We start from the raw sequence: 24,604 nt of genomic DNA, 5'->3' as shown, positions 1-24,604 counted from the left end.
GTGAAGTCATAGAGTGAATAGGCAGGTAGATATTCGTAAAAAAATACGAATTAGCCTCACTTTGATGTCTTCGATCACCACATTCTTCTTAAACAGAATCGTGCATCTTCTTCGTGTAAGCAGCTTTACGAGCGTATGCTGCAGTGAGTAAAATAGTAGATTTCATACACTTTTCAAGTGCAGTTAGTTGAAAATTTGCTCTCTCAACTAAGAAGAGTATCTCGGCATCCAAAGGTCATTTCAAAGGGTATGTGGCGGAGGATAACTTATATGCATGCAGAATGTACTAAGAGTACACATAGACACACAAGCAGACTCACACAGAGGATTGGAGAGCATGTGACAACATAGCTAACCTGCCCTTAGAAATCAGATCCAGATATAGCAACATGTGCGTTGATCCTTGACCTTTTTGGTGACCTTTCATGATCTTCTTTGCCTGTCAGGAAAGGGTCAACTGACGAGCTTGGCGAAGGTTGCACATGCACAAGTCAAGTTATTTATACTTTATATCTGTTTCATTTTCTCACTCAGATAATTTAAAAGAATGAAGAAGTCACACATTTGAAAAGATGTGAAGTTTTGCACCATTGTGATGGTCAGAGCATCGAGCACCTTATCTCTTTAGAGCAGCTGCAGGGAAATAGGTTCACTTCCTGAACAGAGGCTGTGGGCTGAATGAGTTATCATGTGGTGTAGAGTGGAGAGCACAAAATAAGCACCATTGCTTGGTTTATTATCAATAAGGCAGGGTTCAAAAGCTATTCATGGCGTAATTATGCAAAGTCTATATCCAATCAGCTGAATTAATTCCTCGACTTGTGTCCTTAGACAGTGGAAAACTAATGGCGCCATACTTCATCAGCATCATAGTCCATCGAGTTGATGCTTTAAAATTCACAGTAATCCTTTGAGAACAAGAAGATAGAAAGAGCAAGAACAAGAAGATATTTAACCAACTCTAAGTGTTTGACTCCTATGAAACTGGCCCACAGGCTTACAGATTGGATGAGACAGTGCAGAGGAAGTCACGCAAAAAGAAGAAATGGACCTTCTTATTTTTAGATTCTCTTTTCATGAGGAAGCAAATGTTAATAGTGCTTTAGGGTGTGTTTATTTACCTGTGGTGAAGTTGATTATCAGATAATAATTGAACTTCTTCTCTCTCTCCAACTGTCTCAGGGGGACTACCAGCAGCACTGTTGGGACACTTTCATGTTCTGAATAAAACCAGCAAGGAATTTAGCACCACACCTAAAGAGAGCGGTGGTTAGGGCTCCGGTTTTATTCGGTTAGTTACCTCGCTCATTATTTAATTGTCAGCCTTGCATCCAAACTAGCATCAGTATCCACTTCACCACTCTGGGTAGATTATTGTGTGGAAAAATGTGTCCTTGAATTGAATCCAAATGATACAATACCTATTCTTTGTGAAATCAAGTGGCAACACAGAGTGTGCAAATATAAAACAGAAACTGTTGTAACCCCTCCTACATGAGAGTTCCTCTAACTGGCCGCCTTAGCTCGGAGCTGTCACCTTATGATGTCTGTATGTTGCCATCAACATCCCCCCACAGTTTCAGTGGTAAAGAAATAGCTATAGGTCACCAGAAAGTACAATAGTTTCCAAATAAATGTGTGTGAGCTCTGAGAATCCTTCAAGCTTTTAGCTTTTTCCATTGGACAATGGACTGGATAATTACTACAACAGTATTCTTGTCAGGTAAGACAAGTTTATACATCCTCATTTTGTCTCTTTATGAATACTTGAGCCAGCAGTGAAAATATGATCCTGTCGTTTCTTTTAATTACATTTTATTGCTAAGTTATTTCACGATAGCATGCTGAAGGCATACAACTTATTATCACAAATTATAATTTGTGTTATTTTAAAAACCACCAGGGCTAAAAGACGAATAGCTGTAATAACAGTATATGTAGAAACAGTTGAGATTATCAATTTGTAATTTATCATCTGTGATTCAAAGTACCAACGTCAATATGTGACCAGCTGAGTTTCCTCTGATAAAGCTTTTTCTAATTTCTTTATTTAATATTAGAAAAGTTTACGTTTATGATCATTTCAAACGTATGACGTTGTAGCAGCATCTATTATTGTAATGCTATCAAATAGTTTGCAAGAATTACAGCAGTTTGTAACAAACAGATCACACATGCAAGAGTCTAATTACAAGAACACGTTACGACACATCAAAAAATAAATACAAAACATTTTGTCAGGATCATCCAAACATATTGTACAATACATTTGGCGAAGATTTGAGGAAGAGGAGTGCAAAAATGTTTTTGTAAAAAAATCAAAAGTGGGCATGGCCTTTTCGAAAACAATTTTCTCGAGCCACAAAATCCAAGACAAATACAATTATGCTTCTCGGTTCAAGAGCTGTGAGTGAAAAAGTGCTTTATAAATAACCACTCAAACTAAATACCAGTTCCTTGGCCCATAACCACCTGAATGTAAGATCTTAAACGCAGATCAATATATCTATTCGTTACATCTGTGTAGCCGCCGTAGCGATATTTCTGCTACTGGTGGTTTAGCTTCAGCATATATTAAGTGATTTAGTTACAATAAACATTGCATCCTAACAGAAATCGGGGACATGAATGAAATAATAGAACATTTCTGTCTTTCTAAAGGCGTGAAGAATACAGTTCCCTAACTGAGGCTGGTCACGAGAAAAAGCAGAACCTGAGGGGATTAGTCTCACAGTGACTGTACCAGTGTCTTTTTTTAAGCATTTATTTTTTTGGAGAAACCACATCAGCAAAAATGATGGGATTTTGTCAGACTTTGAAATGTCCATGATACCAAGATCCTTTAATAACTATCAGAGGTGTCAGACCAGCAGTGTCAGTCTGAGCTTCAACAGATCTATTAGGGGAAGTTAATGTTTGTTAACAACACATCTATTCACATAAACTCTCGCAATCTTGACGAACTAGGGCGTATTTCGTAAGGCAGTCAAAGTGTTTGTATAATTATGACCATATTTAGAAAACCTTGTGTTAAGGCCCAACAAAAGGAAGACTTCCTTTGTGCAAGAAAAAACACCCAATGTAGATAATCTATGTGAAGGCAAATATAGAAGGACAACTTCCTACATGTTGCCATGGAAAGTTGTATACTTCCGTCTAGTTTCTGCTATTAAACAATTGAATAGATGTTACGAGAGAGTATCAGAATACAAAAGTAAACGGAAACATTACATTTTGTGTATGCTTTTTAATTTAATAAATATTTAGGCCCTCTATGTTTAGAATTAGAAAATGTCTGACGTTGGCGCATTCTTGTGGTGTTATCTGAAAAGACACCGTGGCAGACATCAATGAAAATGTCCTAAAAGTGGCGCTCATGCAATACATGTTCCTACAAACTAAAACACATGCACATATGCAGAATGATTTAAAAGTCAAATTGGATTTCCTGACATTGGGTAGTTTTTTTCTTGCGCAAATGAAGCCTTCCTTTTTCGGCCATAATCCTACAAACACTTTGACTGCCTGACATTATCTCCTAGTTCCTCAGTGTGTGTGTGTGTCAATGTGGCTTTTAAATCCGGTTGTTTCTTCTTCCTTCCTCAGTGTTAAAAGCTGCACTTTGTTTTAACATCGATCCCGATGCCTGGAAGACCTTGATTCATTCTGCTCCAGGTTTTGGATACCAGGTGGTGCAGAGGCGATCAGAGTAAGTCAAAGCATGGGTGTTGTTTTGGAACATGGGCCTACACTAGCCAAATGTTAACTACTAGCATTTCTGTCATGTAAATGTCTCATACTAATCAATCATTTCCATATTGACAGAAATGTGATTAATGTATCTATATTGCTTTTTCACATGTTTGTCCGGTTGCATTCTTCTCAGCTTCCTGGTCAGTGCTCCTCTTGCAAAGTCTTCACAAGGAGGACAAATATACAAGTGTTCCACCGAATCATGCACGGCACTACGGGTTCCCCGTAAGCAACTTCTCGTTTCCTAAAACTCACAAACTATACAACTAAGCCTAAACGATTAAAGCATTCGGGGATTGGTTATTGATTTTTAAGAGCAGGTTTCCAACAGATGGGGTCAAGACTTTGGATCACTTGATATGGTTTCAGGATGAATCTAGCTTTCTTCAAAATATATTTGGTATTTTGACTTAAGTGGCCAACAGATTACGTGTAACAAGAACTAATGTATTACTCTACCTGTTCACACAAGAGTTCCTTTTGTTTTTACATATTTTGAGATGCAATAATAGAATAATGCCTTGTTAGGGTGGAAATATTTAGTACTTAATGCTGTTGAAAATGGTAATAACAGATACCAAAATGTGTATAGTCCTCTGATAATTGGTCACAGGCCAGAAAAGACTGTGCAGTGAGTCATTATCAGATAACATAGGGAAGTATTTTGTGGGCGCTGAGGTTTGTAGCAGTCACTGAAACTGTTGCTGTGGCGCTATCACAAAGGGTTCAGAATGACTGTTTTAATGACTGATGGATGTTTTCAATGCAGGGGTGGAACATGCAGTCAACATGTCTCTTGGTTTGACGATGGCAAGTGATCCCTTCACACAAAACACTTTGGTGAGCCGATAGACTGCAAATATTCACAATTCATTGTGGGAAAATGCTCTGACACTTTCTTGCACTGAAATAATTTCCTTGCTTCCTTACATTTCATCAATGCACACAGCAACATATTATTTATTAATCAGGACTTAACCGTGTCTCTTTTTAGGCATGTGGTCCAACCATCCCAAAGGACTGCAAAAGTATCACCATGTACAGTGGTAAATGCTTCCAGATAGACCGTATGGATAGATTTACAGGTCCTATACCTTCCTCTGATAGAGGTAAATATGGAAAAACACACACAAAAACAACATACTTTACACAATCAACACAACGTGCATGGTTGCATTGTGGCTCTTCAAGGCTTTTCTTGAGTGATGAGCACTGACACAATCAGATATTGAGATATTGATATTGAGTATATCAGCATGCTGTGAAAATATACCAGTACATGGACATTGACAATAGAAAGATCACTTGTATTGTCGGGTCACCACCTTTAACAACTTTGGCATCAAACTCTTTGCAGAAATCAAGGTAAAGTTGGTATTTTGTTACTGATCTGCTGTCCTCGGCTAAAGTGTCTTGCTGTTGAATGCTGCAGGTGGGTGTGGGCCGAGTTTAGCTTATCAGTAGCTGTAGATCAGCTGTGGAGGTAGCTGATGTTTCAGTCTACAGTCAGACTGAACACACTTTTGTCATCATTTGTGTAGGCTGCCAGTGTTTAGGTGACACATTCACAGGAGGTTGTGTCTTTGCAGGCCGACAGAGTCTGTAAAAACTTTCACAAATGTGCCATAAATGTACAAACACATCTGAAGGTGTCCTCCTCCGGTGGTTTTCAGTTATTTAAAACCAGACCTTTAACATGCATAGAAGAATGTTAAAAAAGAAAATAAGGAACACCACAATCTATTATCCTGTCGGAACAGTAATTGTGAATAAACAATGGGTTTCAAACACAATACACATATCACAATAAAAGGGAATGTTTTGTAGTTTTGTAGTATTCATTGTCTATTTATTGAAATGTCCAGAATGTGCATACTGTTTGCTGCATTTATGTGATGTGTGCTGTGGGAACAAATGCTTTTTAACCAACTTCTACGTTACTTGAAATCTCTTTGACAGTGTGCCAAACAGCAGACATTGCATTTCTGTTGGATGGCTCCGGCAGCGTATCAACACCGGATTTTCGAACAATGAAGACTTTCGTGAAAGATCTGGTCCGCTCGCTCCTGCCACTAGACACAAAGGTACAATTGTGTTTTCACTGCCAGTGTGCTTAGCACAAGCTGTGTGAACTTATTTTCTGTGATGATTCCACAATTCTTGTTCCAAATTTAAGAGTTGTCTGTTAAATTAACAGACGGTTGAATTTGTTAAATTCTTTGATCTGTTGAATTCTTTGATTTAACAGATTCTGTTTTTCCTGCTTTTGCAGTTTGCCATTGCCCAATTCGCCTCCAATCCTGAAGTCCATTTTTACTTCAATGATTTTTTCTCTGGACCTACATCATGGGAAGCTAAAGTTGATGGCATTAGGCAACAGGGAAGTACAACTTACACAGCGAAAGCCATCAAATTTGTGGTGTAAGTGTCGTCGTCATGACTTTCCATTTGCGAAGGAAGTGCTTAAGAATTCTTAATTTAAGTTAAATGCCACAAAGTATTGAATCTGTCAAAGCTGAGATAATGATAGTTTGAATTTTGAGATACATAGAACCATTTTTTCCCCCAAATTTTGTCCCATGATAATTTAATTGCAAATTTCAGAGCAGGTATGCGTCAAATTTTGTTTGCATCAATGGGTCAGTATGGCGAATAAGCTCTTTGCTCTTTTGCGGGCATATAGCTTGTGTTGTGTAGTCGAGTAAAGGTGAGCCCTTGACCTAATTTTAGCTTCCCTTTGCTGAAATTCATTTGAGACCTCGCGGCCACCCTCTCTTTTTATCTGCAGTATCGGGCAACAAACAAAAAAACATAGCTGCACAGCACTAAACCTCCGCAATTGATTCTGTTAAATTGAACTAACATCATCACTTTATTTCACCTGGGGAACAAAATAACAGTCTAGTTTGGCTACATTGCTTAGATTAACAAAATGTGTAAATGTGGTAATTTTGTTAATTAATCTCGTAAAAATCAAAAAGTATAGTATAGCCAAGTTAACTGTCTCACTCTTCATGTTCACCTGGTTACTGGATGATCCAGTCAGATTGATTTATAGTAGTCTAATTTTGGTTAGAATTTTTACAATGTAGATAACTGTTATTGTGTCCACTCGGAAGCAATAAAAGAAGATATAAAACACATTCATTTATGTGGATTTAGACATTTGTTATTCATTAGTCTTGCATTACAATAAATGAGGCACCCCAGCAAAACTGACACCTATATACTGTGAACATTAAGACACCCTGATGTATTAGTTTTTTGGTTAATATGTCAAACCATAGATACAACAAATAGATTGCAAAAGGGTGTATTGAAATGGCATCTTTCTTTTTACAGCAACAACATTTTCACACCAAGAAGAGGTTCCAGGTCAAATGTGAAGAAAGTCTTGATAGTCATTACTGATGGACAATCTCACGACCGGGGAGATTTGCCATCTGCAGCAAACTTAGCTGAGAAGCAAAAGATCATTCGATTTGCTATTGGAGTAAGTCCCTTTAGTTTAAATCAATGAATGTAAGCAGTTGATTCACTCTGTTGCACATCCTCAAACACTTGTTTTCAACATCCCTAGGTGGGGGATGCATTTTCCAATGCTGCGGCAAAACAAGAACTGGACACCATCGCATCTTCACCCACAGAAAACGTATTTCGAGTGGAGAGTTTTGACGCACTTGACAAAATAAGGAATAGTTTGCAGGCCAAACTCTTCTCTATTGAAGGTATAGTTGAATAGATAAAAAAAAAAATTAACAAATATGAACCTTTTAAGCATGGACTTTTTTGTAAATCAGAGTTAGATTTATGCGTGCAGCATCGAGAGATTATTGTGCTCATTTATGTCGCCGTTACAGGATCGCAAAGTGGAGACTCACTGAAATTGGAAATGGCTCAAGAAGGATTCAGTGCAGCTTATGTGCCTGAGGTAATCAACAAAAACACCAGAAATGTCCTGGACAATGCAAACACATGTCTTTGTGCCACCCAGAGTTCAGATTGTTACTGCATTTAAGACTTTTTTTCAGGTTTATTTACTTTCATTGCTTCTTCTTCATCTTTCATTAAAAAGTTCAGGATTTAGTTGAAGTGTGTAAGAAAATGTATTTGGAAAGCCTGTTCAATTAAATATCTGTTTAAATTGAAGGGCATTCAGATGGCTATTGTTGGTGCTAATGAGTGGAAGGGAGGCTACCTCCAATACTCATTGTCGACACAACGCGAGACGAGCTCCTTTGAGCCTAATATAGATGCTGACAGTTATCTGGGTAAGAATGTAAATACAAAAGATACACCATTTACATGCACTGCTCCTCTCTAATCTTTTCTCTTTGCTTCGACTTTTTAAGTTATTATTTATTATAATGTAGAAAGTATTTTATTTTGTGTTTTATGTTAGATGTGAATTGACAAAAAAAAAGAGTCAGTCAGGCGAAGTCAGAAATCATGATGTTTTTACAAATGTCTTGGGGATGATGAATATGAAGACTCTTCTCAGCCTTAATACTTTAATATTATGGAAAATGTTGTTGCCTAATCTCTTTGTCAAAATCAAATAGGTTTATTTGGAGATTAATACTTACTGAAATATGTAATCAAGGATAGACAGTTTGCTCACAATTGGTCAGACTTTTAACTGATGGGCTTTGATTCTAGGTTACTCCATGGCAGTCGTTAGAACGAGGCGAGGCACTGTAACAATGCTTGGTGCTCCAAGATATCAACACAGAGGTGTTGTGTTGGTAGTTTCCCCAAACCGGCTTTACAAAACGATTGATCCTTCTCCATGGCAGGTGGGAGCTTACAATAAAGAGGCATTGACAGTCCTGAAAGACAATGTGAAACATATGTTTTCATAACATGTTCCCTTCTTTTATGTAATTGTTTTCATTGATAATTTGTTGCTTTCACAGTTTCAGAGTGGTGAATATTTTGGGGCCGTTGTTTGTGCGATGGACGTTGATCGTGACACATACACTGACCTAATCCTCATATCGGCCCCTATGTTCGTGGACACTGATAGAGAGGGAAGAGTTTACGTTTGCAGCCTAACTACTTTGGTAAATGACCGTTTTATCTGGTGCCTTAAAATGAATCTATTTGTTTTTCTAACGATCATGCAAACATCGACTCTCGTCCGTCTATTTTCACCAGAATGTGGAGTGTCACTTAGATTCTCCGTCAGTACTGAGAGGGGCTGCATCTGACAATGGAAGGTTTGGGTCTTCTCTCGCTGTACTGCCTGATCTTACCACAGACGGTTTCAATGAGTTGGCAGTAGGAGCGCCTTTGGAGAACAACGGTCAAGGCAGCATCTACATATTCCTCGGCGAAGGAAGAGGAAGGATCAGTTCTGCTTACTCACAGGTGAGCGCGATCCAGCCTGCATGGCTCTATGTTTGCCACTGTATTCAAGATCAAAATCTTTACATTCTTCAACTTGATTCATTTAAATATTTCCATTTACATAGAGAATTGCTGGCTCTGAAGTTGGGTCAGCACTGAAGTTCTTCGGCATGTCAATCAGTCAGTCGTCTTTTGACCACAGTAATGACGGTCTGCCTGACTTGGCGGTGGGTTCAAAGGGCGCAGTTGTCATACTTAGGTAAGTCCATCCAAGATGCTTCTGTCTACATATTACTCTCAAGTGTAATTCTATTACTATCGAACTTTAGCTTCCAATGTGTGCAGACTAGTGCTTCAGTCCCTTTAACACAGAACTACTCACCAATAATGGATTGTATCGGGCAGCTAAAAACCGGTTTGGTTTTCTGCTGCAATAGCCTACTGATCACAAAGACAATAGTTATCCACAATGTGTTTTCCTGCTCTGTCCATTTCCAGATCAAAGCCTATAGTAATGGTAGAAGCTACAGTGTCATTCAAACCAAGCCAAATCTCCACTCAAAACTCAGACTGCTCAAAAGATTTGGATAACACAGTGACAATCTGCTTTACCATGACCAGACGCTCTACAGTAAACCAAGGTACCCGATGCTCCACTGTCATTTAAATACTTCAAAGAGTAACCTCTTAATGAAACACTAATCTGTTCCAGCTCAAGCAAGGATCAGCTATAATCTAACACTGGACGCCACTCGCAAAGTCCCAAACAACCGGGCCTACTTTCCTTCAAAACAACGAGAGATGAATGGAACACGGACTCTTGACTTAGATCAGCGACAGCGTGTATGCGACGAGGTGACGTTCTCAGTCGAGGTGATTTGCTACACATGCACAACGTTAAAATCTGGTAGATTCTGTACTTTTTGAACAACCTTTTTAACTGGAAAACCACAACGTTTGATGCCCATGTTACAAATGCAACCTCGACAAATGTATTTTACAATAGCGCCCTTCCCTCTTCTTGCAGGCTTGTCCAGAAGATGCTCTAAATGAACTTAGAAATGAACTCAGATTTACCTTTGAAGGTTTACCTATTGACCAAAATCCAAGTCCGAGTCTCGCCCTGGAGGCGCAGACAACAGGCTTTCATTCTGTAAGTACTCTTTATATATTTTGAAAGAACTTGCTAAGGACTCTACCACATGGTTTTCATTGTCTGTCAGAGTATTGACTGAACAACAAAGTCTTCACTTTTGCCAATACTTTAGGCAAATTTATATCAGTTTTCACATAATCAACCATTTCACCACATAGCTACCACATGGAGAACTCTGCAGTGCATCATGCCTTCTTAACAATGTTCGATTGTAATTTCATTTATTTGTAAGATCAGGCAGTCAGACTTTAACTGTTATATCTACTCTTCCTGAACAAACATGGTTTACTTCATACTCTCTTCCACAGTTAGGGTTCGAGATCAATTGCGGCACGGACGATATATGTATCGATAACCTGAAGGTGGATTTCAACTTCAGCAGGTGAGCTACGAAAGTGAAGCCCAACTTGGGTGTAAGGTCACATGGGCACTTTTCGGCAAGTGCAAGGAGTTTGCTCACTCTAACTCAGCATGCTGTTTTCACAGATGTTTCAGCTCTGCCTCTTTAAGTGTAAAATATCATTCCTGTACTTTGGTTTATGACGAAATACCTGCAAAACAAATCCCGACAGCCTTAGCTGTCCTATGTGTTTTTTTTCTCTTCAAATTAGCACACGTTAGCATGCTAACACACTAAAGTAAGAAGGTTAACATGCTGACGTTAGCATTTAGCTCAAAAGCATTGCTGTGGCTCAGCCTCACAGAGCAGCTAGCGTGGCAGTAGACCCCGGACGGTCCCACATGCATGAAAATAACAATCGCCTCCCGTTCACTTTCATACTATGTGAGCGAGGGAGTGAAAAAACATTTGCTGCACCAATCCCCATCATCACATTCGTGTGGAGTTCAACTTTGGTAAACTTTCAGGCGGATATCGCCTCAGCAGGCAATGGTCACTCCTGCATTTGCGCACGTGTGACCATGTCTAAAGCAACTGGCACTCACATTGAATGGAACTGTTAGTGAAGGCTAAAGTGTGACCATGACTTTAAGCTGTGGTTGAATGGTCTTTTTTGCTCACTGATTGAAAAGATCCGGAAGTCTCTAAGTGGCAACCTGATAAGAGCTGGTCGAAACGTCTAAATGCCAAGCAATGGTGCTCCCTTTCTCTCCTCCTTTAGCATAAGGTACACTGGATCATCCTTTTTAAAAGGAGAGGGGATTATGGTCACCAATAATTCCTTGCAGCAGCACCACAACAGACCCACGTCAATAACATCCGCTGTTATATAATTAGCCTCGTGTAAGTGCAGTGGGATTCTCTTAGCCCCGCGGTCGTCTTTTCCTAAATCTCTAAGAATTCTCCTTCAGATCTTTCCTTGAGCTCACAACGTTCTCCATCCAGGTTAAGGGAAAGTGTTTTTTTTTACAATTCCACTGCAGCCTTTTGATTTCGTCTAACTTCTTCACTATTCTCTTTCCTCACAATCCGTCAGATCCTTAGAGGTAAAAGTGGGCATTGATGAACTGTTGAATGTCACCGTCTCAGTGGAGAACAGTGAAGAAAACTCTTACAACAGCCGTGTCATTCTCACATACCCAGTCGGACTCTCATACAGGAAGTTTACAGGTCTGCAGGTAAGGCCTCAGGATCAGGTCTGCTTTTGTTGATCTCTGGTCAGCTGTTCCCTCCGGTCACACATCGCTTTTGTCAAATGTGTTTGTAATAAAGGGAAGAATTGAGTGCAACTCCTTGGACAGTGAAGATGGCGTAACAAGCGGAAAGACGGACTGCACTGTTAACAAGCCTATTTTCAAGAGCAACACTAAGGTTTGTAACTAAGGTTACAACATTATCTCTTCTCACTGCTGCAGAGACAGAAGAGGCAAGCTGATTTCTTTCCTTTATGTCATTTAGGCTTTCTTCATCATCTCCTATGGGATCGAAACTAGAAGTCAATTTGGTGGGAAGATTTCTGTCTCTGCAAATGCTACCAGGTACTGCTCAGTTGCCTGCATAATAAGCACAACAATATGCAAGTGTGCAATAGTCCCATTCCCATTGGTACAAATAATTTCACCCTTCCTTTAGTGGGAATAAGCACGCCAGCTCAAGTAAACTCTACAAATCCAGAGACATTGATGTGAAGTACAGCATTTTTGCTACGATTGAAAGGTTTGTGTTGTTCTATGTGAAACGAAAGAAATTAAAAAAGAATAATACTACAACTATATTATACTACAATAAGCTGGCATCTTATCACTTAATATTCATCAAATTATTTTTATATCCGTTAAGTTCCCTCAGCTACAGCAATTTCTCTTTCGGCAAGAATAATCTGCAAAAACCAGTCCAACAATCAATTGTGGTAAAATATCTTATATCATTTTATCAGTAATTATTTTAATACTTCATTTACTTGATTCAGACTTCACTTAAATGCTCATTACGTCCGTTTAATACTTACCACCCTGTTCTATGTTCTTAGGTTACAAATGATATCCGAGCACTGAATTTCACTGTGGTGATCAGGGTGCCTGTGAGGCTCGGTGATAAAGACATCTGGGTGGATTCCAGCAGTTTGCAGGTATCGTGTGGGAACTCGTCATTACTGAACCCGTAAAATATCAAATTATAGTTGTTTTACACAACTACAGTGTTATGGACGGATGTGATTACACCAAGCACCACATCTGGTTTTCTGCAAACTGACATGAATCTGCTCTATTTTAGATTCCAGACTGCCAAAGAGACAAGGAGGAAGAACCTAATGTCACCGATTTTATTGCTAAGATACAGAAACATAAGTTGGTGGTAAGTATGCCTCTACCATCAGTAATTGCGAAGCCCATTTAAGGGCTCCCAAATACACTTATAGAACTGCAGTAACATCTATATAACTACTATTTTTGTCATCCCACTGGAGTGTGTAGGACTGATTACTGCTCTCTCTGCTTTCTGCCTTCTTTTATCCTAACAGGACTGTTCCGTGGCCAGGTGCATGGTTTTCAAGTGCAGTAGGTTCATGGGAAGACTGGAGAGTAAAAGGTACAACATCTATGCCAACCTCAGTTCTGGATGGATAGAGCAGGTAAAGGATGTGCATGCTTTTATTGAACAAACTAACATTTCTATTTAATGGGCATTTTAAGTGCTGCATTTGAAAGTATTTTGATTACAACTGGTTTTGACTATGTTGCAGTAAAATATCCCCAGAAATAACGATATTCTAATGAAATGTAACGTCACTAAAGATCAAATGAAGAGGCTCATCCCACTTTTCATTTTCTTCCCTCAAAAAGATTGGACTTCAATCTGCCAAATTCCTCTTGACCAGCACAGCCAGTCTGGAGTACGACAGGAAACAGTACATCTTCTTTTCAACAGGGTCTTATGACAACCCTCCTGTTCGCAAGGTGATTACACATTGTTTTGACCTCTTTGTGTTTTAAAAGAGCTTGAATTTAATCCACATTTTGTCATTTCACCTATCAGATTGAGGCAGAGGTAGAAGTGTATTCTGAACCGGACTTCACCAAAGAGATTGTTGGAGGATGCCTGGGAGGGTTGGCTTTCCTGGCTTTACTCACCGCTGGCCTGTATAAGGTGAGACACTGAACATACACTGCTTCAGTTTAGTATAAAGCTGTTTGGAGGCAATGAAGCCATTTTGACATTTCATAGTATAAACACACGTGTAATTAATATCATGAATTAGTTTCATTTAGATGGGTCAAGGCCCTGGTAATGTCAATGCTGGCTCACTGGAATGACTGTGACACACTTAATAGAACAGGACCATAATTGATTTTTTCGATTACCCTGCTATGACATGTCAAAATGGCTCAAATAATTGCAAATCTAAATAGCTTTTTTCCAATATTTCATGTTATTGTCTCGGGTTTGGTTCTTTACATTTATTTATTATGCATGTTTTTCATATAACTATTTTTGTTTTGTACTCTCAGGCTGGATTTTTCAAGAGTAAATACAAGGAAATGATTAACGCTGATGCGGCAGATCCGGGGGTGGATGGAGGCGCACCCACACCAGAATAACAAATATAAAATCTGCAGATGTTCCACAGACTGCAGCCTTTTCCAAATCAAATATATTCATATTAGCCTGCTGATTGCAGCTGACAAACAAAAAACTGTTTCAACATCTACAGTGGCGCCTATCAACTCTGATTACTTCATGTGTACCATTACTCAGAGCTCTTGCATTTTATAATATTTTGCCATTTTCAGGAATCGACGTGATTTGAAGACGACTTTCGTTTGAAGAAACTAGAAAGCTTAGCTGTGTCTGAAATCACTCCCTCACTCTGTCATTCACTATTTCCTATAACAGAGGTTCCCAACCAGGGGGTCGGGACTGTGCCAAGGGGTCGCAAGATGATTTCCTGGTTAGGAAGTAATACCCAGTGAATGTTGCAAAGTTTTACCTATTCCCTAAACAATTGGGACATGAAAATCTCAGCAGGGAGACACCCTATAAAAAAGGATTGCAAGTAGAAATCGGTTCATCTTAAGGATAATAATAAAATGTTGTGAACCGCCGTCCTATATTATAGACACTTAAGATTTGACCCAATAGTAGGCAGTAAATTGAAATTTCAGGCACTGTACAGTGTAAACATTTCATGAATAAATTGGAGCACTCAAATAAATTGGCGGAGGATAAATGTAGTGCATTTAAACATTTTTTAAATACTATATATACACATAGAGTGATTTCGGACACAGCCCATGAGATGTAATGTGGCAGGAGGCTTCATAAAATGACTGTACATTTTTCAAACTCACATTTTTTATCCTAATAGCCCATTGTAGGTCTACAATGAAACATTTCTGCTTTTATATTTGCAAGCTAAGCATGTTCATTTGTGTTATTTCTGATTTCACAAATCGTTTTGTAAAACTGCTGAAATTGAAACGACAATATTGATATAAGTACTGTATTAAGAATTTATATAAAGAGGCGCTGACTTTATGCTTCATCACTATTTATTATGTATGTGATTAAAATGCTTAACAATAATATATGGAAGTATATATTATATAAAGAATATTTACCTTCATACATGACATATCACATTTCATGTAGAAAGGAAACATGTAGAAAAAAGAACACAGAAGTTGTCCTTCATTGGATTCAGTGAAACATTATAAAAAAGACATTTCCCTGTACAATTCATTTATAGAAAAAAATCATCATACTACAGTAAAATACCTTTTGTTGTTATAAAAATATAAACTTAGAAGTGCCTGACAACTGACCTGAGTATCTTAAAAACATTTAAGAGAGCTTGAGAAGAGAGCAATAATAAACCTTAAACGGTGATAACAGACCTAAAATCCTGACAACAGAAACAATGAGGTAACAGGGACAACGAAATAAAGGAACAGCGAAATTGAGAAACCTGCTGCATTTCCTGTTGTGACCACTAGAGGAGACGGCACTTCAGGAGACGGCACTACAGGAGACGGCACTTCAGCAGACAGCACTTCAGGAGACGGCATGTCACCCACCGTCTCCTTTAAGAAGGACCCAAATCTTGAAGTTTTGGCAAAGACCTGAACATCAGCGCGGACTGATTTACTTCCACTCATTGTTACAACGGCCACCTGAAACCAGGATGAGTCTGACTTGCACAGCAGAGGGCTGCCTTGATCCTCCTGCAAATATAGAAACAGAGGATTCCTCATCAGTGAGGCCCTGACACTCCCAATGTGAAAACTGCTGCATTGGCGACAAAGCAAAACGATTTTAGAAACACTGCTGGATGGAAAATCTTTACCTGTTGAAGGTCCATGGTAAAAGTGCAAATGTTCCCTGAATCAGAAACATCCCCACAACTTGCCACCTGAGTTTCAAGATCTCGAAGGCCTGAGCCTTCTTTATCTGTGGCTGGAAAAATCACAATCCTCACATGAATAAAAACAGTCTTTGTGAATAATTTAACTAGGCTATGCCTTGTATATGATGAAGCAACTATTAAATATCTATAAGACCTACTTAAATGATCCGATTCATATTAGCAACAAACGCAAACGCTTGATGAACACTCACCTCTGCTCTTACTGCCCTTCTCCCAGCCAGCCACCCAGCATCGACTTCCAACGGGGAAGGTTCTGGAAGCGCTAACATCCATACACACAGGCTGGATATAATCTTTGAAGCTGACTGGCTTAGTCAGCTGCAGCAGAGCAATATTAGAATCCGTCATTTTGCTCACTGTAATGTTCACAACGCCAAGAGACATCTCAAACTCTTCAGAACCGTCCACAAGATGCTGGCCAAAAAACACACTCCACTCACTGACATCTGGATTGGAGCTGTCAGGAGGAAAAAAGGCACCTATTCCGTTATTTCACATCAAAATGTCTTCAATGAATAATTAACGCTGAAAAAATCGTTCGCACTTACGTAGAGAAGCACTGGGCAGAAGTGAGAACAAATCTTTCTGCGATTAGGGTTCCTCCACAAGTGTAAACCCCATTTTTGTGGAGGCTAATCATCCAAGGCCAGGCCCCTACAGGTACAACACTACTGTCACCGAGAGCACGGCTGTTCATGGGAGCTTTACCACACACTGGTCCTATGAAAGAAAAAAAGAAAAAGGGGATGCAGACATAAATGATAGATGGTGGAAAACAAAATGATGAAAACTCTAATAGTGGAAGAATTTTAATTAAATATTTTTTCAGAACACTCACTTGCAGAACTGGTTACAAATTGGGTAGTACTTGGTCTTGTCGTTGATGAAGTTGTTGTAGATGCAGCTGGCAGACCAGCTATATATTAAGTGTACAAAATAATAAAGACTTTCATGGATAGTTGTCAACCCCTATCAATAAGGTATTATGGGAGCATCTGAAAGAACACTGTTGCCGACGGCACAGCACCACATATTAACAAGACATGGCTGAAAACAACATATATACTGTACCAATTGTTCGACAATAAAGAAGCAAAATTACATTTTGTATTATTGTATTGTTGTAGTCAGAATACTTACATTCAGCACTTGATGCTGTGGATCCTGGATCTGTAGTTGTGTTTGGTCCCGCTGTACCAGTAGTAGTAGTAGTAGCAGAAATAACAGGAGGTGGCAGACCAGGACAGGTGTAGCTGCTGTCAGCATCCAGCCCACTGGAGGTGAACTGGACAAAGCCTGGCTTATCAGAGCTGATGTGGGAGTTGATCCAGGACTGGTAACTGGACACTCTGGAGTAGACTCCAGGCAAATTGGGCCGAGCACAGCCAAAACCAAAACTAACAATTCCAGACTGGACCCAGACGGAGCCCTGCTGGTTCACCATTGGACCTCCTGAGTCACCCTGAGGAGATGGAGAGGAGACGTCAGAGGATTTCAGCAAATCCTAAACACATTTACCAACAAGTGACAGATTCAATGAAGCAGCCTACCTGACAAGAGTCTTTGCCTCCTGCCAGAACACCAGCACAGATCATGTTGTCTGTGACTGTACCGACTCCATTGAGACAGTCACACTGTCTGTTTCCCAGAACTGGCACCTCCACTTCTTGAAGGGTTTCAGGGAACGGCAATGACACTGATAGACCAACAAGAGGAGAGACAATTCACACATCCATCTACTGTTTACAAGAAATTTGAAAAAGACCATTTGTCAGCAACAAGCAGACTCACCTCCCTCCTTGACTGCGCCCCAGCCAGTGACCCAGCTATCAGTGCCGTTGTTGAACACACTGTCACTGGCTGCCAGACACACAGGTCTGATGTAGTCTGTGAAAGTGACTGGTGAGGAGAGTCTGAGCAGAGCAATGTCGTTGTTGCTGGTGAGACTGTCATAGTTTGGATGCAAAATGATTCTGGCAACAGTTCTGGACACTTCGTTTGTGTTGTTGCCCTGCAGGTTCTGACGGCCCAGAGAAACCTGCCATCCAGACGTACTGTCACTGGAGTAAAAATGACAGAAATGTGCTGGTTTTAGACAGAACATGGACGAAAAGTCAAACCAAAGACTGAAACACTAAATGTTTTATCCTCTATCATGTGAAAGTTACTCACCTGGAGAAGCAGTGAGCAGCAGACATCATCCACTCTTTGTTGATGAGGGAACCACCACAAACATGGCTGCCAGAGCTCTGCAGACTAACCTGCCAGGGCCAACTTCCAACTGGAGCGTCCTCACCTCCAACTATCTTGGTGTTCAGTGGAGTGATGCCACACACTGTAAACAACAGCACATATAGGACCGTAAATTAGCAAAATAATCTCTAAATACTTACAAGAGATTTTAGACTAAGTGCCAGTGGAAACAGCAGTCATAATAAAGATGTATTATTAAGTATAGAATATAACTAAAGACTTTGATGATTAGTTATTAGCCCCTATCAATAAGGTTTCTGACATTGGCAACTTCTCGTGGGAGCATCAGAAAAAACACTGTTGCCGACAGCACGCCACCACATATTAACAAGACATGGCTGAAAACAACATATATACTGTACCAATTGTTCCCTGGACTGTTGTTTTTTTCTAACAAACAAGACACAAAATGACAGGTGTATTCAGGGTATTGTTGTAGTCAGGATACTTACATTTAGCACTTGATGCTGTGGATCCTGGATCTGTAGTTGTGTTTGGTCCCGCTGTACCAGTAGTAGTAGTAGTAGCAGAAATAACAGGAGGTGGCAGACCAGGACAGGTGTAGCTGCTGTCAGCATCCAGCCCACTGGAGGTGAACTGGACAAAGCCTGGCTTATCAGAGCTGATGTGGGAGTTGATCCAGGACTGGTAACTGGACACTCTGGAGTAGACTCCAGGCAAATTGGGCCGAGCACAGCCAAAACCAAAACTAACAATTCCAGACTGGACCCAGACGGAGCCCTGCTGGTTCACCATTGGACCTCCTGAGTCACCCTGAGGAGATGGAGAGGAGATGTCAGAGGATTTCAGCAAATCATAAACAAATTTACCAACAAGTGACAGATTCAATGAAGCAGCCTACCTGACAAGAGTCTTTGCCTCCTGCCAGAACACCAGCACAGATCATGTTGTCTGTGACTGTACCGACTCCATTGAGACAGTCACACTGTCTGTTTCCCAGAACTGGCACCTCCACTTCTTGAAGGGTTTCAGGGAACGGCAATGACACTGAGAGACCAACAAGAGGAGAGACAATTCACACATCCATCTACTGTTTACAAGAAATTTGAAAAAGACCATTTGTCGGCAACAAGCAGACTCACCTCCCTCCTTGACTGCGCCCCAGCCAGTGACCCAGCTATCAGTGCCGTTGTTGAACACACTGTCACTGGCTGCCAGACACACAGGTCTGATGTAGTCTGTGAAAGTGACTGGTGAGGAGAGTCTGAGCAGAGCAATGTCGTTGTTGCTGGTGAGACTGTCATAGTTTGGATGCAAAATGATTCTGGCGACAGTTCTGGACACTTCGTTTGTGTTGATGCCCTGCAGGTTCTGACGGCCCAGAGAAACCTGCCATCCAGACGTACTGTCACTGGAGTAAAAATGACAGAAATGTGCTGGTTTTAGACAGAACATGGACGAAAAGTCAAACCAAAGACTGAAACACTAAACGTTTTATCCTCTATCATGTGAAAGTTACTCACCTGGAGAAGCAGTGAGCAGCAGACATCATCCACTCTTTGTTGATGAGGGAACCACCACAAACATGGCTGCCAGAGCTCTGCAGACTAACCTGCCAGGGCCAACTTCCAACTGGAGCGTCCTCACCTCCAACTATCTTGGTGTTCAGTGGAGTGATGCCACACACTGTAAACAACAGCACATATAGGACCGTAAATTAGCAAAATAATCTCTAAATACTTACAAGAGATTTTAGACTAAGTGCCAGTGGAAACAGCAGTCATAATAAAGATGTATTATTAAGTATAGAATATAACTAAAGACTTTGATGATTAGTTATTAGCCCCTATCAATAAGGTTTCTGACATTGGCAACTTCTCGTGGGAGCATCAGAAAAAACACTGTTGCCGACAGCACGCCACCACATATTAACAAGACATGGCTGAAAACAACATATATACTGTACCAATTGTTCCCTGGACTGTTGTTTTTTTCTAACAAACAAGACACAAAATGACAGGTGTATTCAGGGTATTGTTGTAGTCAGGATACTTACATTTAGCACTTGATGCTGTGGATCCTGGATCTGTAGTTGTGTTTGGTCCCGCTGTACCAGTAGTAGTAGTAGTAGCAGAAATAACAGGAGGTGGCAGACCAGGACAGGTGTAGCTGCTGTCAGCATCCAGCCCACTGGAGGTGAACTGGACAAAGCCTGGCTTATCAGAGCTGATGTGGGAGTTGATCCAGGACTGGTAACTGGACACTCTGGAGTAGACTCCAGGCAAATTGGGCCGAGCACAGCCAAAACCAAAACTAACAATTCCAGACTGGACCCAGACGGAGCCCTGCTGGTTCACCATTGGACCTCCTGAGTCACCCTGAGGAGATGGAGAGGAGACGTCAGAGGATTTCAGCAAATCATAAACACATTTACCAACAAGTGACAGATTCAATGAGCCTACCTGACAAGAGTCTTTGCCTCCTGCCAAAACACCAGCACAGATCATGTTGTCTGTGACTGTACCGACTCCATTGAGACAGTCACACTGTCTGTTTCCCAGAACTGGCACCTCCACTTCTTGAAGGGTTTCAGGGAACGGCAATGACACTGATAGACCAACAAGAGGAGAGACAATTCACACATCCATCTACTGTTTACAAGAAATTTGAAAAAGACCATTTGTCGGCAACAAGCAGACTCACCTCCCTCCTTGACTGCGCCCCAGCCAGTGACCCAGCTATCAGTGCCGTTGTTGAACACACTGTCACTGGCTGCCAGACACACAGGTCTGATGTAGTCTGTGAAAGTGACTGGTGAGGAGAGTCTGAGCAGAGCAATGTCGTTGTTGCTGGTGAGACTGTCATAGTTTGGATGCAAAATGATTCTGGCGACAGTTCTGGACACTTCGTTTGTGTTGTTGCCCTGCAGGTTCTGACGGCCCAGAGAAACCTGCCATCCAGACGTACTGTCACTGGAGTAAAAATGACAGAAATGTGCTGGTTTTAGACAGAACATGGACGAAAAGTCAAACCAAAGACTGAAACACTGAACGTTTTATCCTCTATCATGTGAAAGTTACTCACCTGGAGAAGCAGTGAGCAGCAGACATCATCCACTCTTTGTTGATGAGGGAACCACCACAAACATGGCTGCCAGAGCTCTGCAGACTAACCTGCCAGGGCCAACTTCCAACTGGAGCATCCTCACCTCCAACTATCTTGGTGCTGAGTGGAGCTTTGCCACATACTAGATAATATATGAGTAGAGACATCAGATGCTAAGTCAGTCAATACACCTTAAGTCAGGGCTTCCCTGGTTATCACTGGGATACATTGTGCTTTTAAAGTTAATAAATCAATTTCAGCTGAACTGGAAAACTCTACTTCTGAAATGTAGATACAATATTTAATCAAGATAATAAATGTATATTAAATGTTTATAACTCACCATCAAGCTGAGCATGTAATTCTGGGAAAGAGACATAACAACTGGGTTAGTTATATCAATATGAAAAGTCTGGGATATATCAATGCAAACGCGCCAAAATAATAGAAACAGTATATATTTTGTTCCCCTTGTTTCAAAAAAACAACCATTTTTTATTGTGTCTCTGTTATAAAGACATTATTTGCAAGACTTTTTTAAATCATGTACTAATTTTATCATTCACACATTAATCTTAAGAATACATTTTCGGTCAACAGGTTGTGAAATCCCATTGGCTGTTCTTAAGCAAAGGGCTGGTCAGCTGTATTAAAGTCAGTAAAATGATCGAGGAAGGTTTCACACATTCCGATAAGCCAACAGCAACAGTGGGCCACATCAGACTCAATCCCAGGACTTCACATCCACACATCATTACAATTTGAATATATTATATTTCATCCATATTGTTTCATCATGATGTTCATCTAGCTATTCATGAGTTCAAATACAAACCATACATTTTCCCTTTGAAATCACGATTCACATTATGTGTCTCAGCGGATAAGCGGCATGTTCTTTGAGATAATACTAACAAATCAAGATCTGAAAGCCTTAAAAATCAGATTAATATCCATGTATATTTTAATGTCCATTACTAAGTAGGTCTACTCTTGTATATCAAATTATTTTTGCAGCACCTGCACCTCAACAAAGATGTTAGTCTGATCTTGGTGTGACTTACCAGCAGATAAAAAGCTTGCCACCGTCAGTACACAGATCCACTTCTTCATAGCCATTTTGTAACGACTGCCAGGCTCTTGTTTGTCACTCTTTATATACCTCTGTTTGACATGTCACCTGCCGTGAGCTACGCCCCTCCCACGAGGCACCCTGAACATCTAATAAGTTCCTTTGGCTTAATTTTTGTGAAAAAGACCACAGTGATCCAGCAATGTAATAGCATACACAGCTTAGACGCCACTGTCCTAAATGTAAATCCTTTCTCTGTGAGAATGAAAGCTGTGATGAGGATAGTTTATTAAACAAATGGACAACTAGATTAAATCAAAGTGTAGAGGAAAATATTGGAATTTAAATGTTCCCCTTTTTTGACGAGCTCTATTGTTGCATAGATGTTGAAGATGACCTTTACTTCTTCTGTGTCCCCATCAAAGAAGTGGACAAACCTGTCACTTATGAGACTTTTGAAAACTGCAGTTGAGAAACAGCCAGCAGTGTTTAATGTGACAAGGTAAACATTTTATTGTAGAGACAAAACACCTCCTGGTTATGTCACTGAAAAATGATGCACAGCCCGGGGGGGGGGGGGGGGGGGGGGGGTATGTGGTTTGTCAGGCGAGAAAGGTGGATCAGCTGCATTTTTGTCATCTCAGAAGCAAACATGTCGAAGATGTACGTTGATCACAGATAAACAAAAAACATTTCCATCAACACCGCCACCCTGCGACTCATCACTGAGAACTACTGTACTTGTCTTTCAGTGCAATCACAAAAACAAAAATCTCCACAAAAGGTAAAGAACTATGAATAGCTCCGGCTGAGATGTTGAAATGACTCCACGTTATCGCTGTAACCTTTACACCACATCCATCATTTTCTTTCTATTCTTTTAGTGCAATCATGCATTTTGACAGGCAGGAGAAAGACATTGTCTCTGTAGTTATATAACCTTTCATCATAACACAGCATGCCGTTGGTTTGGTTAGTATTTTTCTACCCTCTCAGTGAAAATTGCCATAAGTGTATAGCTGTTAAGAAATCACGTCATGACATAATACTCTAATCACTTTATTTATAATCTCCAACAAAAAGTTAAAAACTGGTCGAGCCTCCGATAATAGTTAAAAAAAAATGCAAAACCCAGTAGAAGAAAAGTAGAGTGCTGCTGAAATGGCTTTGTACACATATTTTTGGTTATTACGTAATTCAAATGGACACACGTTAAAGAATTTTCAGAATCAAGATGACTAATGCTTTTCATTATCAAAAAATGAAATAAGTAAGAAATCCCAGAAGCTTTGGAATAACAGCACGGCCAATCATACCTGAGCTGTAACTATAGTTAGTCATTGTTTGAAATATTGCAGTGGGATGTATTCTTTCAGTCTATTTAAGACACTAGCAACACTCACATTTTCATTATTTGATCTCACAATTATTCCAAACAAAACATAGTATTGACATACTGACCTCAGAATCCAGTTTTGGCCCTGGTCCGACATATGTACATTATGTGGAACTGTGTCGATACACATCCACACTGCAGAATTCTTCCTGAATCACTTGAAGAAGTTATAAAGAGAGAACGGGAAACACAAACAGGGAAAAGATTGGGATTTTAGCAATGACTAATGGGACATTTAATGTTTGTAACTCTCCTGATCTCACTTGTTATCCCCTTTACAATATTTATCTTGCAAAGGACGGTTAAATCAAACATGAACTAAACACATCAAATGAAAGTCAAGAGTATGTGTTGCTAATTTACTTCCATCGCTGGAAAAGGCAACCTGTCTGGGGCAGAAGCAAAGCATGCTAAGGTCAAAATGATCTTTCCTTACTCTCAGATGGTCTCTTGTCATCCATTTATGAAACAGCCTTGTAAAGGTGATGTGAGGGATTAAACATGACAACTGAATGAATCAGTACTTGATATGGATGATAAAGACTACTTTGTGTGAAGGATGAGAGAAAGAGTAAATCATTTGGTGAGGGTTGAGATGGTAGATGGACTTGTATAGCGCCTTTCTAGTCTTCCGACCACTAAAAAAGGCTTTAACATTACATGTCATTATTCACCCATTCATACCCATTCATACACTGATGGCAGGGGCTACCATGCAAGTTGCCCCCTGCCCA

The 24,604-nt window shown here is 40.1% G+C and overlaps 2 protein-coding genes across 2 annotated transcripts; one reads left to right on the top strand and one right to left on the bottom strand.

The window, feature by feature from the left end:
- The first annotated feature begins 1,590 nt into the window (after positions 1-1,590).
- Positions 1,591-15,236, top strand: LOC306712767 (integrin alpha-M-like). The gene is made up of 30 exons (XM_079182180.1): positions 1,591-1,723; positions 3,607-3,709; positions 3,887-3,978; positions 4,523-4,593; positions 4,748-4,862; positions 5,713-5,837; positions 6,026-6,174; positions 7,096-7,246; positions 7,334-7,481; positions 7,614-7,684; positions 7,904-8,024; positions 8,413-8,549; positions 8,670-8,816; positions 8,911-9,123; positions 9,228-9,361; positions 9,601-9,743; positions 9,815-9,975; positions 10,130-10,255; positions 10,567-10,640; positions 11,695-11,836; positions 11,931-12,029; positions 12,117-12,196; positions 12,291-12,374; positions 12,498-12,567; positions 12,688-12,786; positions 12,933-13,013; positions 13,180-13,290; positions 13,502-13,615; positions 13,695-13,805; positions 14,168-15,236. The coding sequence occupies exons 1-30, from the start codon at positions 1,687-1,689 to the stop codon at positions 14,255-14,257; spliced, it is 3,399 nt and encodes a 1,132-aa protein (XP_079038306.1). The 5' UTR covers positions 1,591-1,686; the 3' UTR covers positions 14,258-15,236.
- A 298-nt stretch (positions 15,237-15,534) lies between these two features.
- LOC306713249 (transmembrane protease serine 9) lies at positions 15,535-22,521 on the bottom strand (the record flags this gene model as incomplete). The annotated part of the gene is made up of 17 exons (XM_079182897.1): positions 15,535-15,561; positions 15,734-15,880; positions 16,003-16,112; positions 16,275-16,439; positions 17,224-17,545; positions 17,634-17,779; positions 17,875-18,143; positions 18,256-18,418; positions 18,789-19,110; positions 19,199-19,344; positions 19,440-19,708; positions 19,821-19,983; positions 20,354-20,675; positions 20,760-20,905; positions 21,001-21,269; positions 21,382-21,544; positions 22,467-22,521. The coding sequence occupies 17 exons, from the start codon at positions 22,519-22,521 to the stop codon at positions 15,535-15,537; spliced, it is 3,204 nt and encodes a 1,067-aa protein (XP_079039023.1).
- Positions 22,522-24,604: the final 2,083 nt, after the last annotated feature.

The sequence above is a fragment of the Pholis gunnellus genome, assembly GCF_910591455.1.
Source record: "Pholis gunnellus genome assembly, chromosome: 21".
In the NCBI taxonomy this organism is placed as follows: domain Eukaryota; kingdom Metazoa; phylum Chordata; class Actinopteri; order Perciformes; family Pholidae; genus Pholis; species Pholis gunnellus.
This window is presented reverse-complemented; position numbering and strand designations above follow the sequence as displayed.

Excerpts from the sequence above, each read along its gene's own strand:
- LOC306712767 (XM_079182180.1), top strand. The coding sequence starts at position 1,687 with ATGGACTGGATAATTACTACAACAGTATTCTTGTCAG. Across the intron at positions 10,641-11,694 it reads GTGGATTTCAACTTCAGCAG|ATCCTTAGAGGTAAAAGTGG; the intron begins GTGAGCTACGAA and ends ACAATCCGTCAG. Across the intron at positions 12,030-12,116 it reads TTTTCAAGAGCAACACTAAG|GCTTTCTTCATCATCTCCTA; the intron begins GTTTGTAACTAA and ends TATGTCATTTAG.